The sequence below is a fragment of the Lepus europaeus genome, chromosome 2 (genome assembly GCF_033115175.1).
Source record: "Lepus europaeus isolate LE1 chromosome 2, mLepTim1.pri, whole genome shotgun sequence".
NCBI lineage: Eukaryota > Metazoa > Chordata > Mammalia > Lagomorpha > Leporidae > Lepus > Lepus europaeus.
In genome coordinates, this window is record NC_084828.1 from 76,005,136 (window position 1) to 76,027,914 (window position 22,779).

Genomic DNA, 22,779 nt, shown 5'->3' on the forward strand with positions numbered 1-22,779 from the left:
CTTTTAGTCCCGATGAGTTTCTCTATTGAAAGCTTTATTTCTCTTCTGTCGATTGCATCTATGAGGACACTTCCAAAAGTTCATGGAAAAGTGGAGCTGAAAGATAAGTTTATTGAAGGAAGTGCTTGCTTAGCAGTTAAAATGCCTACCTCCCATGTTGGAGTAACTGGATTTGATTCCTGATTGTGGCTCCTGGCTCCTGCCAGTGTAGACCCTAGGAAGCAGTGGTGATGGCTTAAATAATTGGATTCTTTCCATCCATGTGGGAGACCTGGATTGAATTCCTACTTCCCACCTTTAGCCCCAGCCCAGTCCTTCCCATTGTGGGCATTTGAAGAGTGAACACAAAGATGGGCTTTTTCTCTCTGCCACAAATAAGTTATTTTATAGCATGAAAATTTTGAAATCCATGTATAGTTTTTAAATAATACACATTTATATATTTTCCATGAACCTTTTAAGCCCTCCTATACTCTGAGATTATTATTCAAGTAGGCTGTAAGAGATAGTTAGTTTGAAACAGTACTCTGATGCTGGTTCCAAAACTGACAGACAGTACAAAGGAACAAAGCTTCCAACTCTCGAAGATTAAATGTAGAGATATTTGATCTCGTATTATCAAAGGGACTTGCAGAAAGCATGAGAATTGATTTGAGTGAAGTTTGGGAAGGTCCGCTCTCGTAATGGGAGGATCTTGGAAGAGGAATAGAGAAAGGCCTGAAATACAAGCCATTCCCTCTTCTGGTGCTGAAGTGAGATTTTGAAGACAGGATGGAAATATTTTTTCGCTCTTGAGTTTTGATATTTATCATTGAACAGTTATATTTTCTCAAATATGTCTCAGATCTACAAAAGATTGCTTTTAACCTGCAAGTGAGTTTTATTTGTTATTTTATTCCTGCAAGGACCCCAATGTATTTGCTTAAAGGAACTCATTCACCATCCTCATTTCTAGAGATTAATATTAGACCTCAGTCTGTAGTCTTTCTGACATTATGCTTATGAACTTAGTCTACATGTTGGAGTCTAATAATGCTTTTCATTTCAGAGAGCTGTTGCAATTTGTGAAAGCAAATGATGATATAGCTCAAGAAATTGCTGAAAGGTAAGTTCTGTTCATTTTCCCTTTTATACTTTATGATCCCCATTCTTCCCTAACTAAAGTTATCTTAATACATTGTTGCCATGATGATATACTGATCCTCTCATGATACAGAAATAATTCAGAGTGAAAACTGTCCCAAGGGGAAAAACCTACACACATATTCACATATGCCTTAAGCTTTATAGAAATAGACCAAAATCTTTGAGGTAATTGACAAATTATTTTTATAAGCATTGGCATTTCTGTTTTTTAAAGGAAAAAAATGCTATATTCTATTGCTAACTCCATGTATATGGATAGAATGACTGCAAGATTGGGCCTGAGGATCAAATGAGTTAGTTCGCATAAAGTACTCTGAATGGTCCTTGGCACTAGGTAGCCTACGTAAATGTAGATTATGATGAAATTCTGTACTGTAAAATATTCTTGTTACTCTCTTCTCTAGGGGAAGCCAGTTTATTATGAACCACTTGCAGATGGATGACATCACCTGTTACTGGGAGAACCTCTTGACTGAATACTCTAAATTCCTGTCCTATAATGTAACAAGAAGGAAAGGCTATGATCAGATTAGTCCCAGAATTTTGAAAACTGAACTCTAGTGGTTGTGGTACCATAGTCATCTCTATGCCTGCAGATTGCAGATGTCCTATGGTGAGAAGCTTATCATGAGCGTGGCACCTGTACCTTGAATACTATTTATCAAGCCAAATATCTCTTTTTCCTTATCATGCTGCACCCAGTGCAACTCTTAAGAAAGATTCAAAATGTGAATAATACACTGACATGAAGCAGCTCCACCCTTAAACTGAAGGAACAGAAATCATGAGATGTGTATTTGACCCTGATTCTACCTTTCATTGTCTACAACCAATCACAGCGTGTGCCTCAGGTCATCTACTTGTGTATGTTCATCACCGTGAAACTGACTCTGTCCATTATTAAGATGCCTCGTGTGCCATCATCTGAAGCAGAAGATTCATTTGGAACTAGTGCAACTCATCTTCACAGTTCTCAAGTTATTCTAGAATTGACCTCTGTTACTTTAGTGGAAACTTTGTGAAAAATACTTGGGGATCATTTCCTTAATGGCCTAAGGAAGCTGTTGCTGTGCCATGTAATGATGTAGGAGTTATTGTTTATAAAGGCATAAACTCCATGGTACTCAGGAGGTTTCTACAATGACACATACGAAGGGACTGATTGCATGAGTAATTGCAATTGGATTTCAAGTTTCCTGTTTGTGCCTTCATGCCCTTCTTATTTACAAAGAAAAAGAAGAGACAACTTCTTAATAAATTTAGGAAGTAGTTCTCACTTTGTAAAGAACTGCGATAAGAACACCACCTCTTTCTTAACCTTTGCACACCCATAATATTTTTCCTTCTTAAACTGGCAGTATCAGGGGCCAACATTGTGGTGCAGTCAGTTAAGCCACTGCTTGCAACCTGGCATCCCATGTCAGGGTGCTGGTTTGAGTCTCAGCTGCTCCACTTCCAATCCAACTTCCTGATAACGTGTCTGGGAAGGCAGCAGCAGATGACCCACGCCACCCATGTGAGAGACCAGAATGGAGTTCTGGTTCCTGACTTTGGGCTAGCCCAGACCTGATTGTTGTGGCCACTTGGAAGTGACCCAGCAGATAGATGATCTCATTCTCACTCTCCCTGTCTTCTCCTTCCCTCCTTCCCTTCTTCTGTTGCTCTTTCAAATAAATAAACCTTTAAAAAATAAAACAGCAGCAGCAAAGGTCACCTTTAAGTGCTGTGCAGGGACCACAAGAAGTCTTCATATGCAAGCATGTCATTAAGTTGGTAGTTTAGAGAATTCAACTTACATAGGAGGTGTTTGTTTTACTGCAAGTCCATGTTGGGGTGCCTCCCTTTTCCTTTTTTACAGTTTTGAATGAGACATTTGGTTAGCAGTTTAAATCTCAAGGTGCTCTCCCTGATTTAAAAAAAAAAAATGATAAAAACTTAAATTTAAACTCTGTAGTCTGAGGCCCTAGAGCCATTCTTGTCCTTTAAGCCCGGTGTTTCCACAGGTGAATCCAACTCTTTCTTTGCCTCTTTAGAATTACTTGATATTAGCTGATTTCAAAATTAGCAAATGTGAGATTCAGCCACATAAAACAGAGATTTTATTTCATTTGTCAGAAATATATTTGTCATTTTTTAACTCTACAGATTCTTCAGTCTAAAGACATTCTTAGAGGTCTTAATCATCCTGGTAAGATGTTTGCATGGAATAATGCAGGTGTTTAAGATTTTGTTCTCAGGTTTTAATTTTTTTAAATTTTCTTATTTTTTAAAGATTTATTTATTTATTTGAAAGAATTACAGAGAGGCAGACACACAGAGAAAGAGGAAAAGGTCCTCCATTTGCTGGTTCACTCCCCAGATGGCCACAATGGCTGGAGGTGGGCCCATCCGAAGCCAGGAGCCAGGAGCTTCTTTTGGGTCTCCCAAGTGGGTACAGGGGCCCAAGGGCTTGGGCCATCTTCTGCTTTCCCAGGCCATAGCAGAGAGCTAGATCTGAAGGGGAGCAGCTGGGACTCGAACTGGGGCCCATATGGGATTCTGGCACTGCAGGAGGCCCCACCCACTATGCCACAGTGCTGGCCCCTATTTTCATTATATTTGAAAGGGAGATACAGAGGAAGATTGTCCATCTACTGATTTGCTCCCCAAATATGTGCACACTGGGGCGGTCAAGCTGAAGCCAGGAGCTCAATCCTTATTTCCCTTGTGAATGGCAGGGACCAAAGTTCTTGAGCCATCATCTGCCACCTCTCAGAGTGCACTTTAGCAGAAAACTGGAATCTGAAGCAGAGCAAAGATTTGAACCCAAACATTCCAGTATAGAATGTGGGTGTTTCAAGCAGAGTCTGCTGAGTCAAACATCCACCCATTTTGTTTGTGTTTTTGAGTACTAACAATTCCCAAGGACAGGTCTTTGGGTGCTGTAAGTCTAGCAATAGGCAATCCAGATGTCTGAGTTGTTTTGTCTTGTCACCGTGAGGCCCTGTTAGATGTAATTCTCTCTGTAATTGAATTTTCTTCTCACTTCAATAGGAACAAAATTTGCTGCCCTTTCTAGTAGAGCTTAATTTCCATGGAAATGCTTCTCATTTTGCTTCAAGTTACAGCTCAAACATCACCTCTCTGAATTCTTTCTTTCATTTTTCTAGGCATTTAAATGCTATAGTAACATTTTGCTCATGCCTGCATTATATGATATCACTTGGCACTGTAGTTAACTGTTTCTCCTATTCTTTTGTGATCTTATTGGTGGGTGGGAATCATGTTTTATTCATCTTTTTTTTTTTTTTTTTTTTTGACAGGCAGAGTTAGACAGTGAGAGAGAGAAAGGTCTTCCTTTTTCCGTTGGTTCGCCCCCCCCAAAATGGCCGCCACGGCCAGCGCTCTGTGCCGATCTGAAGCCAGGAGCCAGGTGCCTCCTCCTGGTCTCCCATGCGGATGCAGGGCCCAAGCACTTGGGCCATCCTCCACTGCCCTCCTGGGCCACAGCAGAGAGCTGGCCTGGAAGAGGAGCAACCGGGACAGAATCCGGCGCCCCAACCGGGACTAGAACCCAGGGTGCTGGCGCCACAGGCAGAGGATTAGCCAAGTGAGCTGCAGCGACTGCCTACTCATCTTAATATCTGTTTTCTAGTACAGTGCCTCTCTTAGAGTAAATACTAAAGAATTGTTGGATGGATGGATGGATGGATGGATGGAGACAGTTGGTTTAAGTACACTCTATTTACAGATCATCCAGCCATTGGCTTCGGGGGGGATTGGATAAGGCTGTAAGAATTGGATCAATGCAAAGCCTCACTTGCCCTTTGAAGAGTCTATAAGGACATCTTTTTTCTTTGCAGCACATTCAGATTTTCTACTTGTTTATCCATTTACTTAAGTGTACATGGTCTGAGAATGGTAACAATGTGTACAATATATGTTTTTGAAAATAATTTGTATCCCCACAACTTTTGAAGGCTTTTGTTATTGTCATTAATAACAGCTAAGTCTCAAACCTATCTTTCTTCCTTAATAGCTAAAGACTATGCTCTTCTTCAAAGAGAGTACTTTGGTTTATTTGAATGAAGTGAGGTACACGGGTGACAATTGTTATGCTCTTCCTTTTTTTGTTTTCAGAATATCATCTGTGTGATGTCAGGTTTCCACCTTATTCTACCATATCAGGTCAGATTCTCTTAGTTTTCAAGTACAGAAATTGCTTCTAAAACTTTTTAGAAGGATATGAGAGCATCTCACAGAAATCTGAATAATGTTGCAGTGGGTGGAAGTATAGAAACAAGGGTAACTTTAGAGGTTACCTAAAGCCAGAATTTCAGACTTTTTTTCACAGCACTGCTATACTGCAGTTTTAAAGCCTGCCAGGCTCATTCAGATTAAAATTAAAATTAAAATTTCCAAGAAAAAATAATTTAGTGGGTAGCCTCATTTGGATCAACTCCAAAGAGTTCCCTACACTGAACCTCGAGACTGACTGTATGAGTAAGAGCACACATATACTCACCAAAAAGAAAAAGAAAAAGAAAAAGCCTATCTTCACATAGATCTAGAGATGCCTTCCCTCGAGGTAATCTCACTGGAACCAGACTACAAATTACTCAGAATTTTCAAGTATTTCTTAAGCATCTACTGTTCACCAAACAGTGGAAGATGAAAAGCTTCTAACCTCATGGGGTTCTGCAGTTAAGATGATAGAGTAACATGAGAGGTGGCTTAGGTGGAAGGTGATTAAAGCAACAGCTGTTCATAAAGGTGATGTGGATTTGGAGATCAGAGGAAGATGAAATTTCCATCTGGAGCAGATAGGAAACAAGGAGATAACAATTGAATTAGACCTTGAAGGAAGAGTCAATGGGAAGTGGTCCTTGGAGTTCTCAAAATTCATTCTCACTACTGATAGAACAAAATGTAATACCTGTAGCAAGGGCAGTCAGTACCTGGTGAACCTGGCGGAGAAAGAAGATTCCCTGTAGGGGAAGAAGCTATTGGGTTCTGTGAGAACTTGGCAATGACAGCTGAAGGTGATTTCAGGCATCCTGTGGTGACTGTCGAAACCCTTCCCAGCTATTGCAGGGGGAAATCTACCTCCTGGGAACAAAACTATGTGAAACAGAGTGGTCCAACTAAACCCCACACTCGTTGGCTTAGTGTTACTATGGACCTTCGGTAAGAGCAGATCACAGAGGAAGGGTATTTCCCTAGTGGCAGAAGAACGTAGGCTCCAGGGGCCTGGGAAAGTGGGAAGTAGAGAGTGACTAAGGATAGTGGGAGCTGAGATGGGCCACAGCGTGAGCAGTGGCCAAGGCAATGGAGACGTTCTTGAGATGCTCTGTGGCAAAGGGAACCTTACAGTGAATCTCTGGTTACGCAAAGGGGAAGGCAGCGTTGGCTTTAGATTTGCCTAAGATGACCTCACTTGTATCCATAGGCTGGTGAGTCCTGCGGCCATTTGAGTGGTATATAATGTTTTCATGACATCTGTCCAACATTCCCTCAACACCCTCCCCATTCCAAATCCTCCCCAGCCTCGAGTGATTCTAGGGTCCTCTTAAACATTGAGGTTTTTCTACATGTAGATTTGGTTGCACAGCCATTTTCCTTAGCTTTCAGGCCTTCTGACCATATCTTGGTGCTCTCTACCTAGTACGTGATAAGCAGCAACCTAGAGCCAGAACTCAAGAGATCTGCATTAATTTCAAAAAAACCTTTAGTGAACACCTACCACGTGCTAGATGCTGAGCTAGGTGCTGGAGCTGCAGAGATAATTGTATGCACGTGGTCGCTGACCTTCAAGTTGGTCTACTTAGACACCTCAGCAAATAAAGAACTATGATGCAACGTGGCAAGTGCCTTGATGGCCGCTTAATCTAATCGTGGCTCCCAGACAAGACAGATATCTTCATGGCACATTCCGATAGTCACTGTAGTCAAGGACACTTGTGGGCCTTATCTAGAATCAAAATTCCAGAGTTCTGTTTACTGTGTTTTACTCAAGAGGGTAGCAGTTTTGAATTACAACTAGAAAGGTATAAAGATGAAAACGCTGGCAAAGGGAATAAGGGCATATGTCTGGTGACTACCAAGGATTAAGTGAAATTACATAAGTCAGAGTATATTTTATAGGAATGCAAATGAACGGAAACTACACTGCAAAGTTTAAGTGAGCAGAGGCTGTAGGAGTAATTGGCTGCCTGTCAAGCACACTTCATGGAAATTGCAGGATCGCTCCTGCCTTTTGAGAAGCAGGCATAGGAACTAAGGGGAGTGCCATCCACCAGCTACTGCACCTCAAAAGCTGATTCACGAAATCTTGCTGTCTTTGGCTCCAAGGCCCATCCCAGCGCCTAGCTTCTCTCCGGAAACCAGAACTGACAGGCTACCAACGGACCCGCCCAGATGGGAGGCTTCCAGAGCAGCGCTAGGGAGGGTTGGGCTTGCTTTGTCGCCGGTCGCCTTTTCCTTTTGCCAAGCACAGCTTGCCATGAATACCTACTCATTTACATGAGGTTTCTGTCATTTTAAACATGCTAAATTACTTCAGCGTGTAACACCTCAAGGTAACTGGAACCAGCCCAGAACCCGTTCACTTGGGCTCAAGCCGGGACAAACCCAGCGAAGGCGTGGCCTGAGGGCACTGAGCGTCGCCACTGGCTGCCAACTCACTTCCGGAAGCGGGCCTCGGAGGTCATCGTCCTTCCTGTCTCAGCCGGAAGTGTTTACCGCTGGGCTCCGCCCCTTGGCCTTTGCCCTCTTGGAGGCGGGACTTCCTATTGTGTTTCCCAGGGCTTCCAAAGTGAGAGCCGGTCTTGAGGACAAGCATGCGGAGTACTGTCGCGGCGGTTGTGGCATCGGATTAGCCCGGGTTTCGTGCATGAGTCACTCACTCACTCGTGCAGTTATCCTCAGCCCGTCGCATGTCACCTGCTGGCGGCCCTGGGGCCTTGAGCGCCCAAGTGTGTCTGCCCCAAGATCAGGAGAGGGCAATGGAGGTGCCGCCGCCGGCTCCTCGGAGCTTCCTTTACCGAGCCCTGGGTCCTTTTCCCCGAGTCTTTGCGGCTGAGAATGTGGCTGCCGATTCGGAAGCCCTGGCAGAGAATCGGAAGCTGCCTTCCTACGTCCCCGAACGCTATTACCCGGAATCCGGATGGGACCGTCTCCGGGAGCTGTTTGTCAAAGAGTAAAAGTGCCTCGGGTGTGCGGGAGGGGCCGAGGCGTCCTCCAGCCTGGGTCGTCTAGGGCGAAGGACCCCAGGGGCGGGGTGGTTCATTTTTAAATGAGATTTGAGGATCTTCGATTTCTCCCCCTAGCCTTGTATCTTGACGTTGCCATTTGGTAGTTCTATTTGTTGACAGATTTTTTTTTTTTTTTTTTTTTGCTAAAGGTCAGACTCACTGAAAACTGAGAGGTCTTGGGGATATTTAGGGACTATAGTCTTAGTGCAGCCTGATTTACAGATCAGAAAAATTGGACCATGTTAGTGTCCATATTGGCCCTGGAATCCCTATTTGAAGAAACCCACCCCAGTATTCTATTTTGGGTTTCAGTTAATCCCAGACCTTTGGTGTTTTGTAACCAGTTGTGTGCCCCCCAATCCTCCCCCCGCAAAAAAAAAAAAAAAAGATGGAAGAGCCAAGAGAATTCTCTTCTGGGGCCAAATAAGAAATTAAAAACAGTAGCAGCTATTGCCTCCTCATTTTATAGAAGAAAAGAGATTACATTTTAAACTAAATATTTTGGAATAAAGGCACACCCTTTGAATTAAGTTTATCTAGTTAAAAACAGGATATTTCATTCATTCATTTCTGCATTCATTCATTACTCCAGGAAAGTTTGCCCTTACATGAAGGAATTTTTCATGCCATGGTGTTATCAAGGGGTTAAGTAAGAGGTGAAGCTTTATTATGTTGCTGAGGTAGTTGGGATAAGGAAGCAGACTGCCTGGTATTATGTAGGTTTCATTGCCTTCATTTTAAAAATAGAGTTGACTTTTCTCTGGCCCTTCCAAAATTTGAGATACCTGTGAAAGATTTTTTTATGGAGTATGTAAGAGAAGAGTTAGTTTGGTCAGCTTTATAAACAGAACGTTGGAGCTAAAAGACTTCAACTTTAACTTTAACTTTCCTGATCCTTTCTGCATGCTGGGGAGATTGTGATCTGGCTATGGGTCAGTTAGCGTGAGTGACCGGAACCAGGACACAACCTCATTGGCACTTATAGTCTTGATCCATTCTACCACTGTCCATGGTTACTTTCTTCTCCACCACTCATGAGCTGTTTGGACCAACCACATAACTTCTTAGAACCTCCAGTTTCATATTGATAACATGGACATAGATGTCACCTATATCATAAAATTATTCATAGGATAAAGAAGAGGCAAAATGTATATGTTTCCTGGCTTGTTAAATGTTTTAGAAATTATTTGTGTATTTTATTTGAAAGGCACAAAGAGGGGCTGGTGCTGTGGCTGCAGTGCTGGCATCCCATATGGGCACTGGTTTGTGTCCTGGCTACTCCACTTCCAATCCGGCTCCCTGCTCATGCCCCTGGGAAAGCAGCAGAAGGTGACCCAAGTCCTTGGGCCACAGCATCCACATGAGAGACCCGGAAGAAGTTCCAGACTTTCCTGGCTTTGGCCTGGCACAGCCTTGGCTGTTATGCCACCTGGGGAGTGAACCAGCAGATGGAAGACCTCTGTCACTCTGCCTCTCTTCCTCTCTCTGTAACCCTGCCTTTCAAATAAATAAAAAATAATAAATTAAAAAAAAAAAAAAAGGCAGGGAGAGAGAGAGAGACAGAAACAGATCTCTCATTTGTTGGTTTACTCCTCAAATGCCAGCACTAGCCAGGGCTAGGCCAGGACAAAGCCAGGAACCAGGAACTCAGTCCCGGGTCTCCCACATGGGTGGCAGGGACCGCAGTACTTGTGCCATCCTCCACTGCCTCCCAGATGCACAGTAGTAGGAAGCTGGAATCTGGAGCAGAGCAGGAACTTTTTTTTTTTTTTTTGACAGGCAGAATGGATAGTGAGAGACAGAGAGAAAGGTCTTCCTTTTTGCCGTTGGTTCACCCTCCAATGGTCGCTGCGGCCGGCGCATCCCGCTGATCCGAAGCCAGGAGCCAGGTGCTTCTCCTGGTCTCCCATGTGGGTGCAGGGCCCAAGGACTTGGGCCATCCTCCACTGCCTTCCCGGGCCATAGCAGAGAGCTGGCCTGGAAGAGGGGCAACCGGGACAGAATCCGGCGCCTCAGCCGGGACTAGAACCGGTGTGCTGGCGCCACAATGCGGAGGATTAGCCTGTTAAGCCACGGCGCTGGCCTCCAGAGCAGGAACTTGAACCCGGGCGCTCCCGTCTGGGGCAAAGGAGTCCCAAGTGGACCTGCCTTTGGCTTTTTAAATACTAAATTCTTTTACATTTTCTCTTTTCTGGGTTCTAAAATAGACCATTGAATTATGGGACTTTTCCTATTAATATGAGTTTAAGAATATAGTTTTCTGAGATATTTGTCTATAGATGTAGGCACTGCCTCACAGATTCTGATTTTAGAAATATGGTTATTGACAACTAGAATTAGATAAATACTTGCACCATTTCTGAAGAAAGCAAGTTAGTAATGTAAATAAAGAAACATTTGGTAGTGTACTTAGGGCCATTGCTTAGAGTAACTTAATCCTCACCAATGTAGCTGTTTGTTGGAGCAGTTTCAGGAGGACATCTGGGAAGCTCCATTCTAGTTCTTAGGCATATACTTTTAACAATAATATATTTAATTCCTACTAAGCAAGACAAAAACAAACAAAAAGAGTAGTATGTTGAGTCAAACAGTGGTTTTTCCCTTGTTCTAGATTGCCCATGCTGCCCACTGATCATGAGCTTTCCAAATGCTTTTTATAGTACAGGCCTATCTTAGTATGTCATATAAAATAAATGAAAGATAAAACTTTGATTTTTTGACATTCATGGTTTAATTCTTTAAACATTGCCCTAAAAGTCTAGAGTTTGTGTGATCTCTATGTTTAGCTCACAAATTCTTCATGTTTCCAGGAGTATGTTATAATTGTAACCATCAGGAAATAAAAGTACCCTACATTTTTTTGTTGCGGTGTAATATACATTTAGAATAACACACATGAGTATACTGATTCATACATTTTCACAGATGGGACATATCTGTGTGACCAACACCCAGAAAGAGATTGTTAGCAGCATCCCAGGTGTTCCCAGATGCTCCCAGGTGCTCCCCCCGTGTCCCCTCCAGTCACTGCCCACTGTTAGTTTCTAACAACATAGATTAGTTTTGTCTTGGATTTGTGCTACTTGTAACATAACTGCTCTATTTAATTCAGCAGAAGGTGTAATCTGTTCTGCCCATCATGAAAACCGTATTGCTAGCATTTGGGGTAATTCTGATCATGGTGTCTTTCGGAAAGTAATATCCATAGGCTAATGCCAAGCAACATCCTCTTTTTGTTACAGTGAACAGCAGAGGATGTCAAAGGAGCTCGAGAATATCTATAGGGCGGCGATTTCAGCAGGCATCATTGGCTGGGCTTATGGTGGAATACCAGCTTTTATTCATGCTAAAAAATGCTACATTGAACAGAGCCAGGCACAAATTTATCACAACCGATTTGATGCTGTGGTAAGTACTGGAGGTCTAATAGTAGTCGGGGGCACACCAGTTCCCTTTACACATAGTAATTCAGTTAGATCATGGGTTTGGCAGAGTAAACAAAGTCAGTGGAATGATGGAAACCCTAACGTTTGAGTGCCTACAAGTGCTCATCAGACTGCTTTGCTTGTTTTCAAAATGGGAATGTTTGGGATCTCCGTGTTAGACTCTTCTTTCTGAAGTGCATTTCTAATCCCCGGCCAAATCATCAAAACTCAGCTGGACCACAGAGCCTCCAAGGGTGCACTGGCTCATGCCAATACAGTAGTTAGTCCTTCTGTCTTTACAATTTATGGTGTTAATTCATTTGCTACCTTGTTAGCTCTGTACATGAGTTCTGTTACATCGATAAAAAATGAAAGCTCAGAGACTTAAAGAAAAATTGCAAAAATAGTACACATATTTTGTATATACCTTTCACCCAGATTTTCTGAAGGTTTAATATTTTACCATGTTTGTTTTATTCTTCTTCTTTTGTATAATAGATAGTATTTTTGTGTGTATTTGCCTGAGAGTAAGTTACAGACATGGTAAATGCTGAAGTACTTTCCTTCCCATTTTTGAAGTATAGATTTTCTAAAAGCAAAGGCATTCTTTTATTTAACTATAATTATAATGATCAAGATCAGGAAATTAACATTGATATGGTACTATTATCTAGTTGTTTCACTTATATAGTTTATTTGGAAAATTTATATGTATATATTTTTTCTGGTCTAGGATCTAATACTGGATAACACGCTAAGTTTGCCTCTCATACCTCTTTTTCTACCTTGTTCTGGAAGTTTCTCTGTGTCCTTCTTCACTACATTAACAGCTTTGAAGACTATGGGCTATTTGTATAATGTCCCTCCACGTGTATTTTTATGATGACTTCTGATGATTAGATTCAGACTGTGATTTATTTATTTATTTTTTTTTGGCAGGAATGCCCTAGTATTAATATTGTATCCTTGGGGCCGGCGCCATGGCTCACTTGGTTAATCCTCCGCCTGTGGCGCCAGCACCCTGGGTTCCAGTCCCGGTTGGGGTGCTGGATTCTGTCCCAGTTGTTCTTCTTCCAGTCCAGCTCTCTGCTGTGGCCCGGGAGTGCAGTGGAGGATGGCCCAAGTGCTTGGGCCCTGGATACACATGGGAGACCAGGACGAAGCACCTGGCTCCTGGTTTTGGATTGGCATAGCTCTGGCCGTAGTGGCCATTTTGGGGGTGAACCAATGGAAGGAAGGCCTTTCTCTCTGTCTCTCTCTCACACTGTCTAACTCTATCTGTCAAATAAATAAAAAAATTTTAAAAATATTGTATCCTTATTACATTATATTGGAAGCACATGATATTTATTTTTCCTTTCACTGATGATGTGTACTTTAGTCACTCAAATGGCATATGCCAGGTTTATCCCTTGTAAAATTATTATTTTCTTTGTAATTAATAAATATTTTATGAGTACTTGTTATTCCCTTGAGACTGTAAATATCCTGTTTTTCATTAGATTTTTACTCTGTAGTCTTAGCTTTAAATGATAATTTTTTAAAGGTTTATTTATTTTACTTGAAAGAGCTACAGAGAGGCAGAGGCAGAGAGGGAGGGAGAGAGAGGTCTTCCAGAGGTTTTCCACCTGCTAGTTCACTCCCCAAATGGCCACAATGGCCAGAGCCGGGCTGATCTGAAGCCGGGAGCCTGGAGCTTCTTCCAGGTCTCCCATGCAGGTGCAGGAGCCCCAGGACTTGGGCCGTCTTCTACTGCTTTCCCAGGCCATAGCATAGAGCTGGATCAGAAGTGGAGCAGCCAGATATCGAACTGGTGCCCATATGGGATGCCGGCACTGCAGGCGGCAGCTTTACCCGCTACCCCACAGCACCCACCCCTAAATGATAATTTTTGACTGAAACAGTTCTGAGGTGGCTGCCAGATGGCCATTTCAACTTCCCTTTATTCTTTCTACATTTATTGGTTAGTATTCTGCTTTAAGGAAGTTTTTTCTTTCTCCCATCATTTATTTATATTTTTAATTTATATCAGTACAGACTCAGGTTTTTTGTTTTTGTAGATGTATTATTATCATTTATTTTGATACTTAAGTTGATCTAGGTTTGGACATTTGGAGCTTTTCAAACTAGCTTCTGTGTCCTTTTGATATGTCTCCATCATTCTTTCAATGTATCTTTACTTTTGGCACAGCAAAATGTTCATGGCTAATCTTTTACTTTTCCAGTGCCAGATCTGGAATTAGCCATTTCTCCATGGAACTAAAACTGCTTTTACTGGAGAATGAGATTAGGAAGCATGATCTTGGTCCTACTTATGCACACTGGTACTGGGGCATCATTGCTTCTAGATTCTAGACAGACATGGAATTGTGTAAATGTATGTGTTTGTGTGTTTTATAGAAACACATAGATACAGCCATCTTTTTTTTTTGACAGGCGGAGTAGATAGTGAGAGAGAGAGACAAAGAGAAAGGTCTTCCTTTGCCGTTGGTTCACCCTCCAATGGCCGCTGCAGCCAGCGCATCACGCTGATCCGAAGCCAGGAGCCAGGTGCTTCTCCTGGTCTCCCATGCGGGTGCAGGGCCCAAGGACTTGGGCCATCCTCCACTGCCTTCCCCGGGCCATAGCAGAGAGCTGGCCTGGAAGAGGGGCAACTGGGATAGAATCCGGCACCCCAACCAGGACTAGAACCCGGTGTGCCGGCGCCGCAAGATGGAGGATTAGCCTAGTGAGCCACGGCACCGGCCTTTTTTTTTGGACTGGCAGAGTGGATAGTGAGAGAGAGAGAGAGACAGAGAGAAAGGTCTTCCTTTTTGCCGTTGGTTCACCCTCCAATGGCCGCTGCAGCCAGCGCATCACGCTGATCCGAAGCCAGGAGCCAGGTGCTTCTCCTGGTCTCCCATGCGGGTGCAGGGCCCAAGGACTTGGGCCATCCTCCACTGCCTTCCCCGGGCCATAGCAGAGAGCTGGCCTGGAAGAGGGGCAACCGGGATAGAATCCGGCACCCCAACCAGGACTAGAACCCGGTGTGCCGGCGCCGCAAGATGGAGGATTAGCCTAGTGAGCCACGGCACCGGCCTTTTTTTTTGGACTGGCAGAGTGGATAGTGAGAGAGAGAGAGAGACAGAGAGAAAGGTCTTCCTTTTTGCCGTTGGTTCACCCTCCAATGGCCGCTGCGGCCGGCGCATCTCGCTGATCCGAAGCCAGGAGCCAGGTGCTTCTCCTGGTCTCCCATGAGGGTGCAGGGCCCAAGGACCTGGGCCATCCTCCACTGCCTTCCTGGGCCATAGCAGAGAGCTGGCCTGGAAGAGGGGCAACCGGGATAGAATCCGGTGCCCAACCGGGACTAGAACCCGGTGTGCCGGCGTCGCAAGGCGGAGGATTAGCCTGTTAAGCCACGGCGCCGGCCAGATACATCCATCTTTATCACTGTACATCTATGTTATGTTTTGTTTATCTGCTTGTTTACTAAGATCAATGAGTTCATACTGATAACCTTAGAGAAGATTACCCACGATCATATAACTAGTTTTAAGGATCTGCTCAGGGATTCTCTTAGATTCTTTATAGACCCAGACTTTACCCATGGTATTATACCAAACTTGCTCTATTGAAGTCTAGTGAAAATGGACTGTGGACGCAGACAATGTATCTTCAGATTCTGCCTTTATTCCTCACAATCTGGGTTTGATTATAAACTTCCTCCCAAGAGACAGGCATTGTGGCACAGCAGGTTAAGCCACTACTTGACTCCTGCATCTCTTCTGAACCAGCTCCCTGCCAGTGTGCCTAGGAAGGCTGCAGATGACAGTCTAAATAGTTGGGTCCCTGCCACCCATGTGGGAGACTTGGATGCAGTTCTAGGCTTCTGGCTTTGGCTTGATCCGGCCAAAGTCCTGGAGATGTTTGAGGAGTGAGCTATCAGATGGAAGATCTCTTTCTTTCTGTGTCTTCCTTTCTCTCTGTCATTCTGCCTTTCAAAAAAGTAAATAAATCTTAAAAAAAAAAAAAAATTAAGAAGGAGATGGCGCTGTGGAACAGAGGGTTAAAGCCCTGGTCTGAAGCTCTAGCATCCTATATGGGCACCGATTCTAGTCCCAGCTGCTCCTCTTCCAATCCAGCTCTCCGCTGTGGCCTGGGAAAGCAGTACAAGATGGCCCAAATCCTTGGGCCCCTGCACCCACTTGGGAGACCCGGAAGAAACTCCTGGCTCCTGACTTCGGATTGGCGACAGTTCTGGCCGCTGTGGCCATCTGGGGAGTGAACCAGTGGATGGAAGACCTCTCTCTCTGTCTCTACCTCTCTCTGTAGCTCTTTCAAATAAATAAAATAAATCTTTAAAAAAATTAAGAAAGATATAAATTCTTTTTCCTAAACTTTAGTTAATACTAAAGCCCCTTTCTGGAAAGCATGTTGTAAAGATTAAATGAAAATAATATATTAACACATAGCAGGTGGTCAGTAAATATTAGTTATTTTTTTCCTGCATGTCTGTATACTTTAATTCCTGCCCTTTAATTTAGCATTTACTTAGTAGTTCTTTATTTTTTCCCTAATATTTCCTGCATGTAAACAAAATGTCTGATACTGATTTTGCATCTGCCCATGGTGGTTGCCACAGATTCTTAGCAGATACTTAACTGACGAATTACATGGTTGACACTGACACCCCTTAGTTCCTTTTCCATCTCTTGATAGAGTAGGATGCACATGGGACTTTGCCTTAAGCGTCAGTATCTAAAGAATGATGTCCCTAGAGATTTTCTGTTTTGGTGTACCTGACTAACATATAGCTGACTTTCCTCCACTATAGTTTTTTTTTTTTTTTTTTTTTTTTTTTAATTTATTTGTAAGTCAGAGTTACAGAGAGGTAGAGCCAGAGACAGAGGTCGTCTATGTGCTGGTTCACTTCTCAAATGACCGCAAGGGCCAGAGATGCACCGATCTGGAGCCAGGAGCTTCTTCCGGGTCTCCCACGTGGGTGCAGGGGCCCAGGGACTCAGGCCATCTTCTACTGCTTTCCCAGGCCTTAACAGCTCGGAAGTGGCGTAGCCGGGACTCGAACCAGCGCCCATATGGGATGCCAGCGCCGCAGGCCGCAGCTTTAACCCACTGTGCTACAGCGCCAGCCCCCTCCACTGTAGTTTTCAAAACAGGAAAGTAGTCAAGGTTTCTTGGAATCTGACAGCTTTTCTTTGTTAACTTCAGCAAAGTGCTCACCGCGCTGCCACGCGAGGCTTCATTCGGTACGGCTGGCGCTGGAGCTGGAGAACCGCAGTGTTCGTGACCATATTTAAGTAAGTTTTCCCTGGACTGTCAGGGCGTCTTGGTGTTCTGTTAGGAAGTCATCTTTTGAGCAGAAGGTAGTATAAAAACTGGAAAGCCACATGAAAGTACCTCATAATGCCTTTTTCTCAAGAACTTTTGTCCATCTGTGTGCTCCAGGATGGTCTTGTAAAAACGACCCAGTCAAAATTTTGCCTCTGCATTGCAGGTCTGCCAATTAGATCAAATAGATATAATATTTCTAAGAGAAAATCTGCAAACTCTTCTTTATGTTTCTGTTTCTAAGTGACTCTTTATTCCTGAAATGTGATTGTTGTTCTTCAGCAGGAGAGCCACCTAGTGAGCCCAGAGCTGTATTGCCTGTCTGGAGCACGTTGAAGGGGCCTAGACCTAGGACCTGTTAGAGCAGGAACCTCTAAAGCTATCATTTAGTGAAAATAGCAGTTGAGAAGGTAAATGGGCTATGCTTTAAATCTTATGTTTTCTTTTTCCTGCCTCCTTTTCAGCACAGTGAACACTAGTCTAAATGTGTACCGAAATAAAAATGCCCTAAGCCATTTTGTCATTGCAGGAGGTAAGACATCTTTGTTCTCACATTTTTCAGTCCCACATGTGGTTTAGAAAATATGTAAGGTTTTATAAATCGGAACTGCTGAATTCACTGATTGGCTTCCCAACCATTTCATTCAGTGTTCTTGAAAATATACTTAAGAAAAAGCATTACGCTTGGCCTTTGGTATACTTCTGAACAAAACTGAAAAGATCCTTGCTTTCATTGAATTTTAAAGTCTAATGTAAATGGGAAAAAGCAGGTCTCTATGGTAGAATGTAACAGATAGGTGGGAAATGGGGTCTGGCATGGACAGGGGGTCAGAGAAGGCCTCTCTGAGGAAGTGAAGTGAGAAGGGGCAAGCTTTGCCAAGAACAGTGGCCCAAGCAGGAGAAGCCTCAAGGGGCAAGGCTCTAAGGCAAGAAATTTCCTCAAAGCAGGATAAGATGCTCAAATAGCAGGCAAGGAACCCTAGTTTGGGATGAGATTTATTAGGTGAGGTAGAAAAAAGGAAAAAAGCCAGATTTTTTTCATAGTAAGAGTTTGGATTTTCTTCTTCTTCTTCTTCTTCTTCTTTTTTTTTTTTTTGTTCAAGAATCCAGAAATAGATATGTTATTTAAAAACAATACAGCATCCTCTCACCAAAGTCTGAAGGCCAGAGAGACTACCAGCTTACAATCTACTTTATATTATTTGTCTATTCATATTCCAGTAGCAACCAAACCATTAAAATATCCAATTGCTAAATACTTTCTCCTGCCTAAAACAAAGCCCTACAAACTAGGCCCTTAAGATTTTAAAGCATAATTTAATTCTTATCTTTTATCTCCTTGCTACTAGTTAAACTCCAGAGTAAATTTGTTTGGAGTACTTCCTACACTATATGCTTCCATTTTAAATATTCTTTTATTCAGCCTGAACAAGACTAATACTGATCAGCAGTACAATTATCAGACCCAAAATTTCAGCTTAATGTTATAGGCCTGGGAAAAATATGAAGCTCTTAAATCTTTTCTCTCCCTTTAAGTTTAAAAGAAAGTTATAGACAGTAGTTAACTTTGCATTTCTTTTATATCATACATTTCAACAATGTCTTAATCCAAAAAAGCAAAAATTAAATAAATAGGTCATATAACAAGCTAAATCATATACATCTTGATTAAGAAACTAATACTAGAATATTATCCAAATAATAAAGTAGGCACACACTCAATTATCACATTCCCTATATATGAGAAGAGGCATTAAGCATTCAAGTCAAAAGTTTATTTACAAACATATCTAGTATGCTATGAGTTCAAGAGTTTGATCCATTTTTCAGAGACTGCACCTCTTGAAATGCTGTTATCTGTTAAATGGAGGACCTAAAACATCCTTATTTCTTAAGCAGTTAGTGTTGTACTATGAAGAAAGGTACAGTAAATCTAGATCCACGATACAAAGTCATCATAGCTAGCAACCTCCACTTGTTTCCCCCTGAAAATGGCAAATTCTTTCCTGGGCCCTCCTCCCAGTGGCTCCTACGGACCTCGGAGGTTGTGAACCTCCAGATACTGTGTTCCAACATGGTGCTACTGGAAGCTCTGTGTGAGGCACAGAGACCGAGGAAGGAAGAAATGGCGGCACCACACCAAGCCTCGCTCCTTTCACGACCTTGTTCCCCTGTGTGCAAGGGCCAAAACTGGGTTTTCTTTTAAAGTTCTCTGCCTGTAGTAGATATATCTCTATTAAATGAACATAAAAATAAGAATATATGGTGAGGACAGGACCTAGAGCAGGGGCTAGGGATTGGAAAGATTTTGGTCAAAGGGTACAAAATTTCAGCTAGACTGGTACAATATAGTGATTATAGTTAATTAGCTTGATTTAGTCATTCCATAGTGGATGTATACTGTCAAACATTTTGTTGTATGCAATAAGTAAATACAATCTGTATTTTTGATTTAAAAATTAACTTTTACAATAAGCATTAGAAAAAAGAAGCATTAGAGTATTTACAGAAAAGTAAATAAAGCTAACTGTCATATTTAGTCACTAACTCCTGTATGTTCTCTCAGAAAAACTCACACATGCTGAACATAACCTTAAAAATTTGTTTTACTTGGAAATAATTTCAAGCTCACAAAAAAATTGCAAAATAAAAATAATACAAGGATCACTGTATACCCATAGATACGGAGAATGAGCCATTGTTAGCGTTTTACCCCAGGTGCTTTATCTTGCTTCGGAGTGTACTCTTTTCATGTGTATGTCAGGGTACTTTAAAAGGTTTCTGAAAAATTGGAATTAAAAGACAAACTTATTTTGATGCAAAAAAAATTTTTATCCCTGCATACTTATTTCACTATACACATTTTTCAGGAACTGTTTGAAGACTTGTATGCCTAGATTCAAAATTTTTTAATTGCACTAAAATTTGAACTTGCATCTAATGGAAACATTTTAAAATATAAAACTGAGAAGAGGCATTAATAATACTGGAGTAGGAGTAGGGGTTTGGCACAGCAGTTAAGTCACTGCCTATGATGTCTGCATCCATATTAGAGTGCCTGCTTTAAGTCCTTCGACCTCTTCTTCCACTGCAGATTCTTGCTAATGTGTATCGTGGGAGGCAGCAGGTGATGGCTCAAGTAGTTGGGTCACTGCCACCCACATGGGAAACCCAGATGGAGTTCCAGGCTCCTTGTTTTGGCCTTGTCCAGGCTTGGCTGTTTGTAAGCAAATAGGGAGTGACCCAGTAGATGAAATATCTCTCTGTGTCTGTCTATCACTCTTATTCTATCTTTCAAATAAAATTAAAATAAACACATTTTTTAAATTATATAAAAATTAGCTCTAGAGCAAATAGGATTTGCCATTTTTCAATTTACAAACATTTTTACTTGGATATTTTAAAGACTCAAATGCGCATATCCAAACCAAATTTTCCTTCCTACTTTTTCCTTTCTTGCACCTCTTTTTTGTGTTCTTTGTCACCTACCCTGTTAAATGCCAAACCAAGAAACTAACGAATGATATTCTTCTTTATTCCCATCTTTCTAGACTTCTAATCTTTTCAGTTGTTCTCTCTCCTTAAATATATGCAGAATCTCACCTCTTATTCCCACTACTGTTGTCACATCTGCTCCATTTCTAATCATGCTGTATTCCACCTCCACTCTTAACCTTAGCTGTATCCTTGATTTATAAATATGATTTTAGCACTTTTTGATTTGAAAATTTTCTATAGCTTGCCATTACATTGAAGTCAATCCTTGGGACTGGTGTTGTGGCATATCAGGTTAGGCCTCTACCTGCAATGCCAGCATCACATATGGGTGCCAATTCAAGACTTGTCTGCTCCACTTCCAATCCAGCTCCCTGCTGCTGCATTGGGAAAGCAGTGGGGGATGGCCCAAGTCCTTGGGCCCCTGCACCCACATGGGAGACCCAGAAGAAGCTCCTGGTTTTGGCTTGTCCCAGCCCCAATCATTGTGGCCATTTGGGGAGTGAACCAGCAGATGAGAGATCTCTCTCTCTCTCTCTCCCTGTCTCTCCCTCTTTCTGTAACTCTGCCTTTCAAATAAAATAATAATAATCTTAATAGTTCTCTCATTTTAATGTGTATTTTTTATTTTCATCTATACTTGAAAGGCAGAGTGACAATAAGCGAGAGAGAGAGGTATTTTCCATCCAGTGGTTCACTCCTTAAATTCCCACAACAATCAAGACTGGACCGGGCTGAAGACAGGAGCTTGGAACTCCATCCAGATCTCCCATATGGGTGGCAGAGGCCTAAGCCCTTGAGCCATCATCTTCTGTCTCCCAGAGTGCACACTGACAAGAAGCTGGATCAGAAGCAGGGTAGTTAGGACTTGAACCACACTCCATTTTAGGATGCAGGTACCCAAGTGGTGACTTAACTGCTGTACCACAATGCCCACCTCACTTTAATGTCAATTCTTGATCTCATCTCTAAGCACTACTCTTTTGCTTCAGCCTTACAAATATCCTTGGGATTCCCAAGCCCAGCATAGTTTTGCTTTGTGTGGTTTGGTCCCTCTTCTTGATAGATAACACCTTCCCACCCCTGCAACTGATATTGTTAATCTTTCAGAGTCCAGATCATTTGTCATGTTGCGCTACCCTAGGAAGTCCACCCTAGCCTCCATTTTTCTATCTTTAGTTCTACCTAAGTGTCTTCTTCCTGTGAGTCTCATATTTACTACAGTTTTATCAAAGTATTTACAATATACTATCTTATAGCTGTTTACTTGTTTTACTTTCTCACTAAATGGGATTATTTGAATTCAAAGAAAGTGGCTGTCATTACAATCACTTGATAGATAGTAGAGTAGAATATATGTTTTATCATTTATTGTCAAAATTATGGGTAGAATAAGAATAGAAAAATATTTCAGATACAATATAAATTTTTATCTAAAACCAGCAGCCAACACCATATTTAGTGATGTGACACTAGAGTAATTTTTCATGAAGGCAGAATAGTATCAAGGATGCCTCCTCTTACCCTGCTTATTTGACATTTGTCTGGATGTACATAAAAGCATATTCAACACCCAGAATGGCAAATGCTGTCCCCAGAAAGCACTAATAAAACTGGACAGAATTATCAAAAGCAATCACTTGAAGATGCTGGCAGTTGATCAAGGCATACAACAAATTGAGAATCATTATTTAAGAAAATCTACTGGAACTCTGTAAGAACAGTGGGAGTCTGTGGTATTTCAGACTGAGCTACAACCATCACTTAATTCCCAGCTCCTTGGTGCTTTGTTCCGCAGAAGCAGGGCAGGCTGGAAGGACTAGCAATTCTGCAGCTAAAGGGGGCTGACTTCTTTGTTGTTTTGAAGCATAACAGAAAATTCCGTGTCTAGGGAATGTCACAAAAACAATTTCAAATGAGTAAGAGATGAGAACATCATGTAAAGCCTGAGGTTTTGATACTGTTTCTGGTGAGCAATAGTCTGGTAGGCCAGCCAGAATTTTAATAGGGATATTTTGAGAACAAGACAAAGAAGACCGTAATAAGATCCTAATTATCCCTGGTTCTGTGGAAGATCATGCACATAGGTAAGGATAAATGCATATATAGGAGAGACTGATGAAGGCCCTAGCAAGCTGCTTGTCTCTTAT

At 42.2% G+C, this 22,779-nt stretch overlaps 2 protein-coding genes across 3 annotated transcripts in view; both read left to right on the plus strand.

The window, feature by feature from the left end:
- POGLUT1 (protein O-glucosyltransferase 1) overlaps positions 1-5,509 on the plus strand; it is a 36,950-nt gene extending 31,441 nt beyond the window's left edge. For both annotated transcript variants that reach the window (XM_062208572.1, XM_062208577.1), the window contains exons 10-11: positions 1,049-1,105; positions 1,551-5,509. In XM_062208572.1, the coding sequence (XP_062064556.1) occupies positions 1,049-1,105; positions 1,551-1,707 (214 nt within the window). In that variant the 3' untranslated portion in view covers positions 1,708-5,509. The remainder of the gene's footprint in view (positions 1-1,048; positions 1,106-1,550) is intronic.
- Positions 5,510-7,908: 2,399 nt separating this feature from the next.
- The window catches only part of TIMMDC1 (translocase of inner mitochondrial membrane domain containing 1), a 31,958-nt gene continuing 17,087 nt past the window's right edge, over positions 7,909-22,779 (plus strand). The window contains exons 1-4 of the mRNA XM_062208585.1: positions 7,909-8,323; positions 11,624-11,789; positions 17,015-17,103; positions 17,599-17,666. Of these exons, the coding sequence (XP_062064569.1) occupies positions 8,061-8,323; positions 11,624-11,789; positions 17,015-17,103; positions 17,599-17,666 (586 nt within the window). The 5' untranslated portion in view covers positions 7,909-8,060. The remainder of the gene's footprint in view (positions 8,324-11,623; positions 11,790-17,014; positions 17,104-17,598; positions 17,667-22,779) is intronic.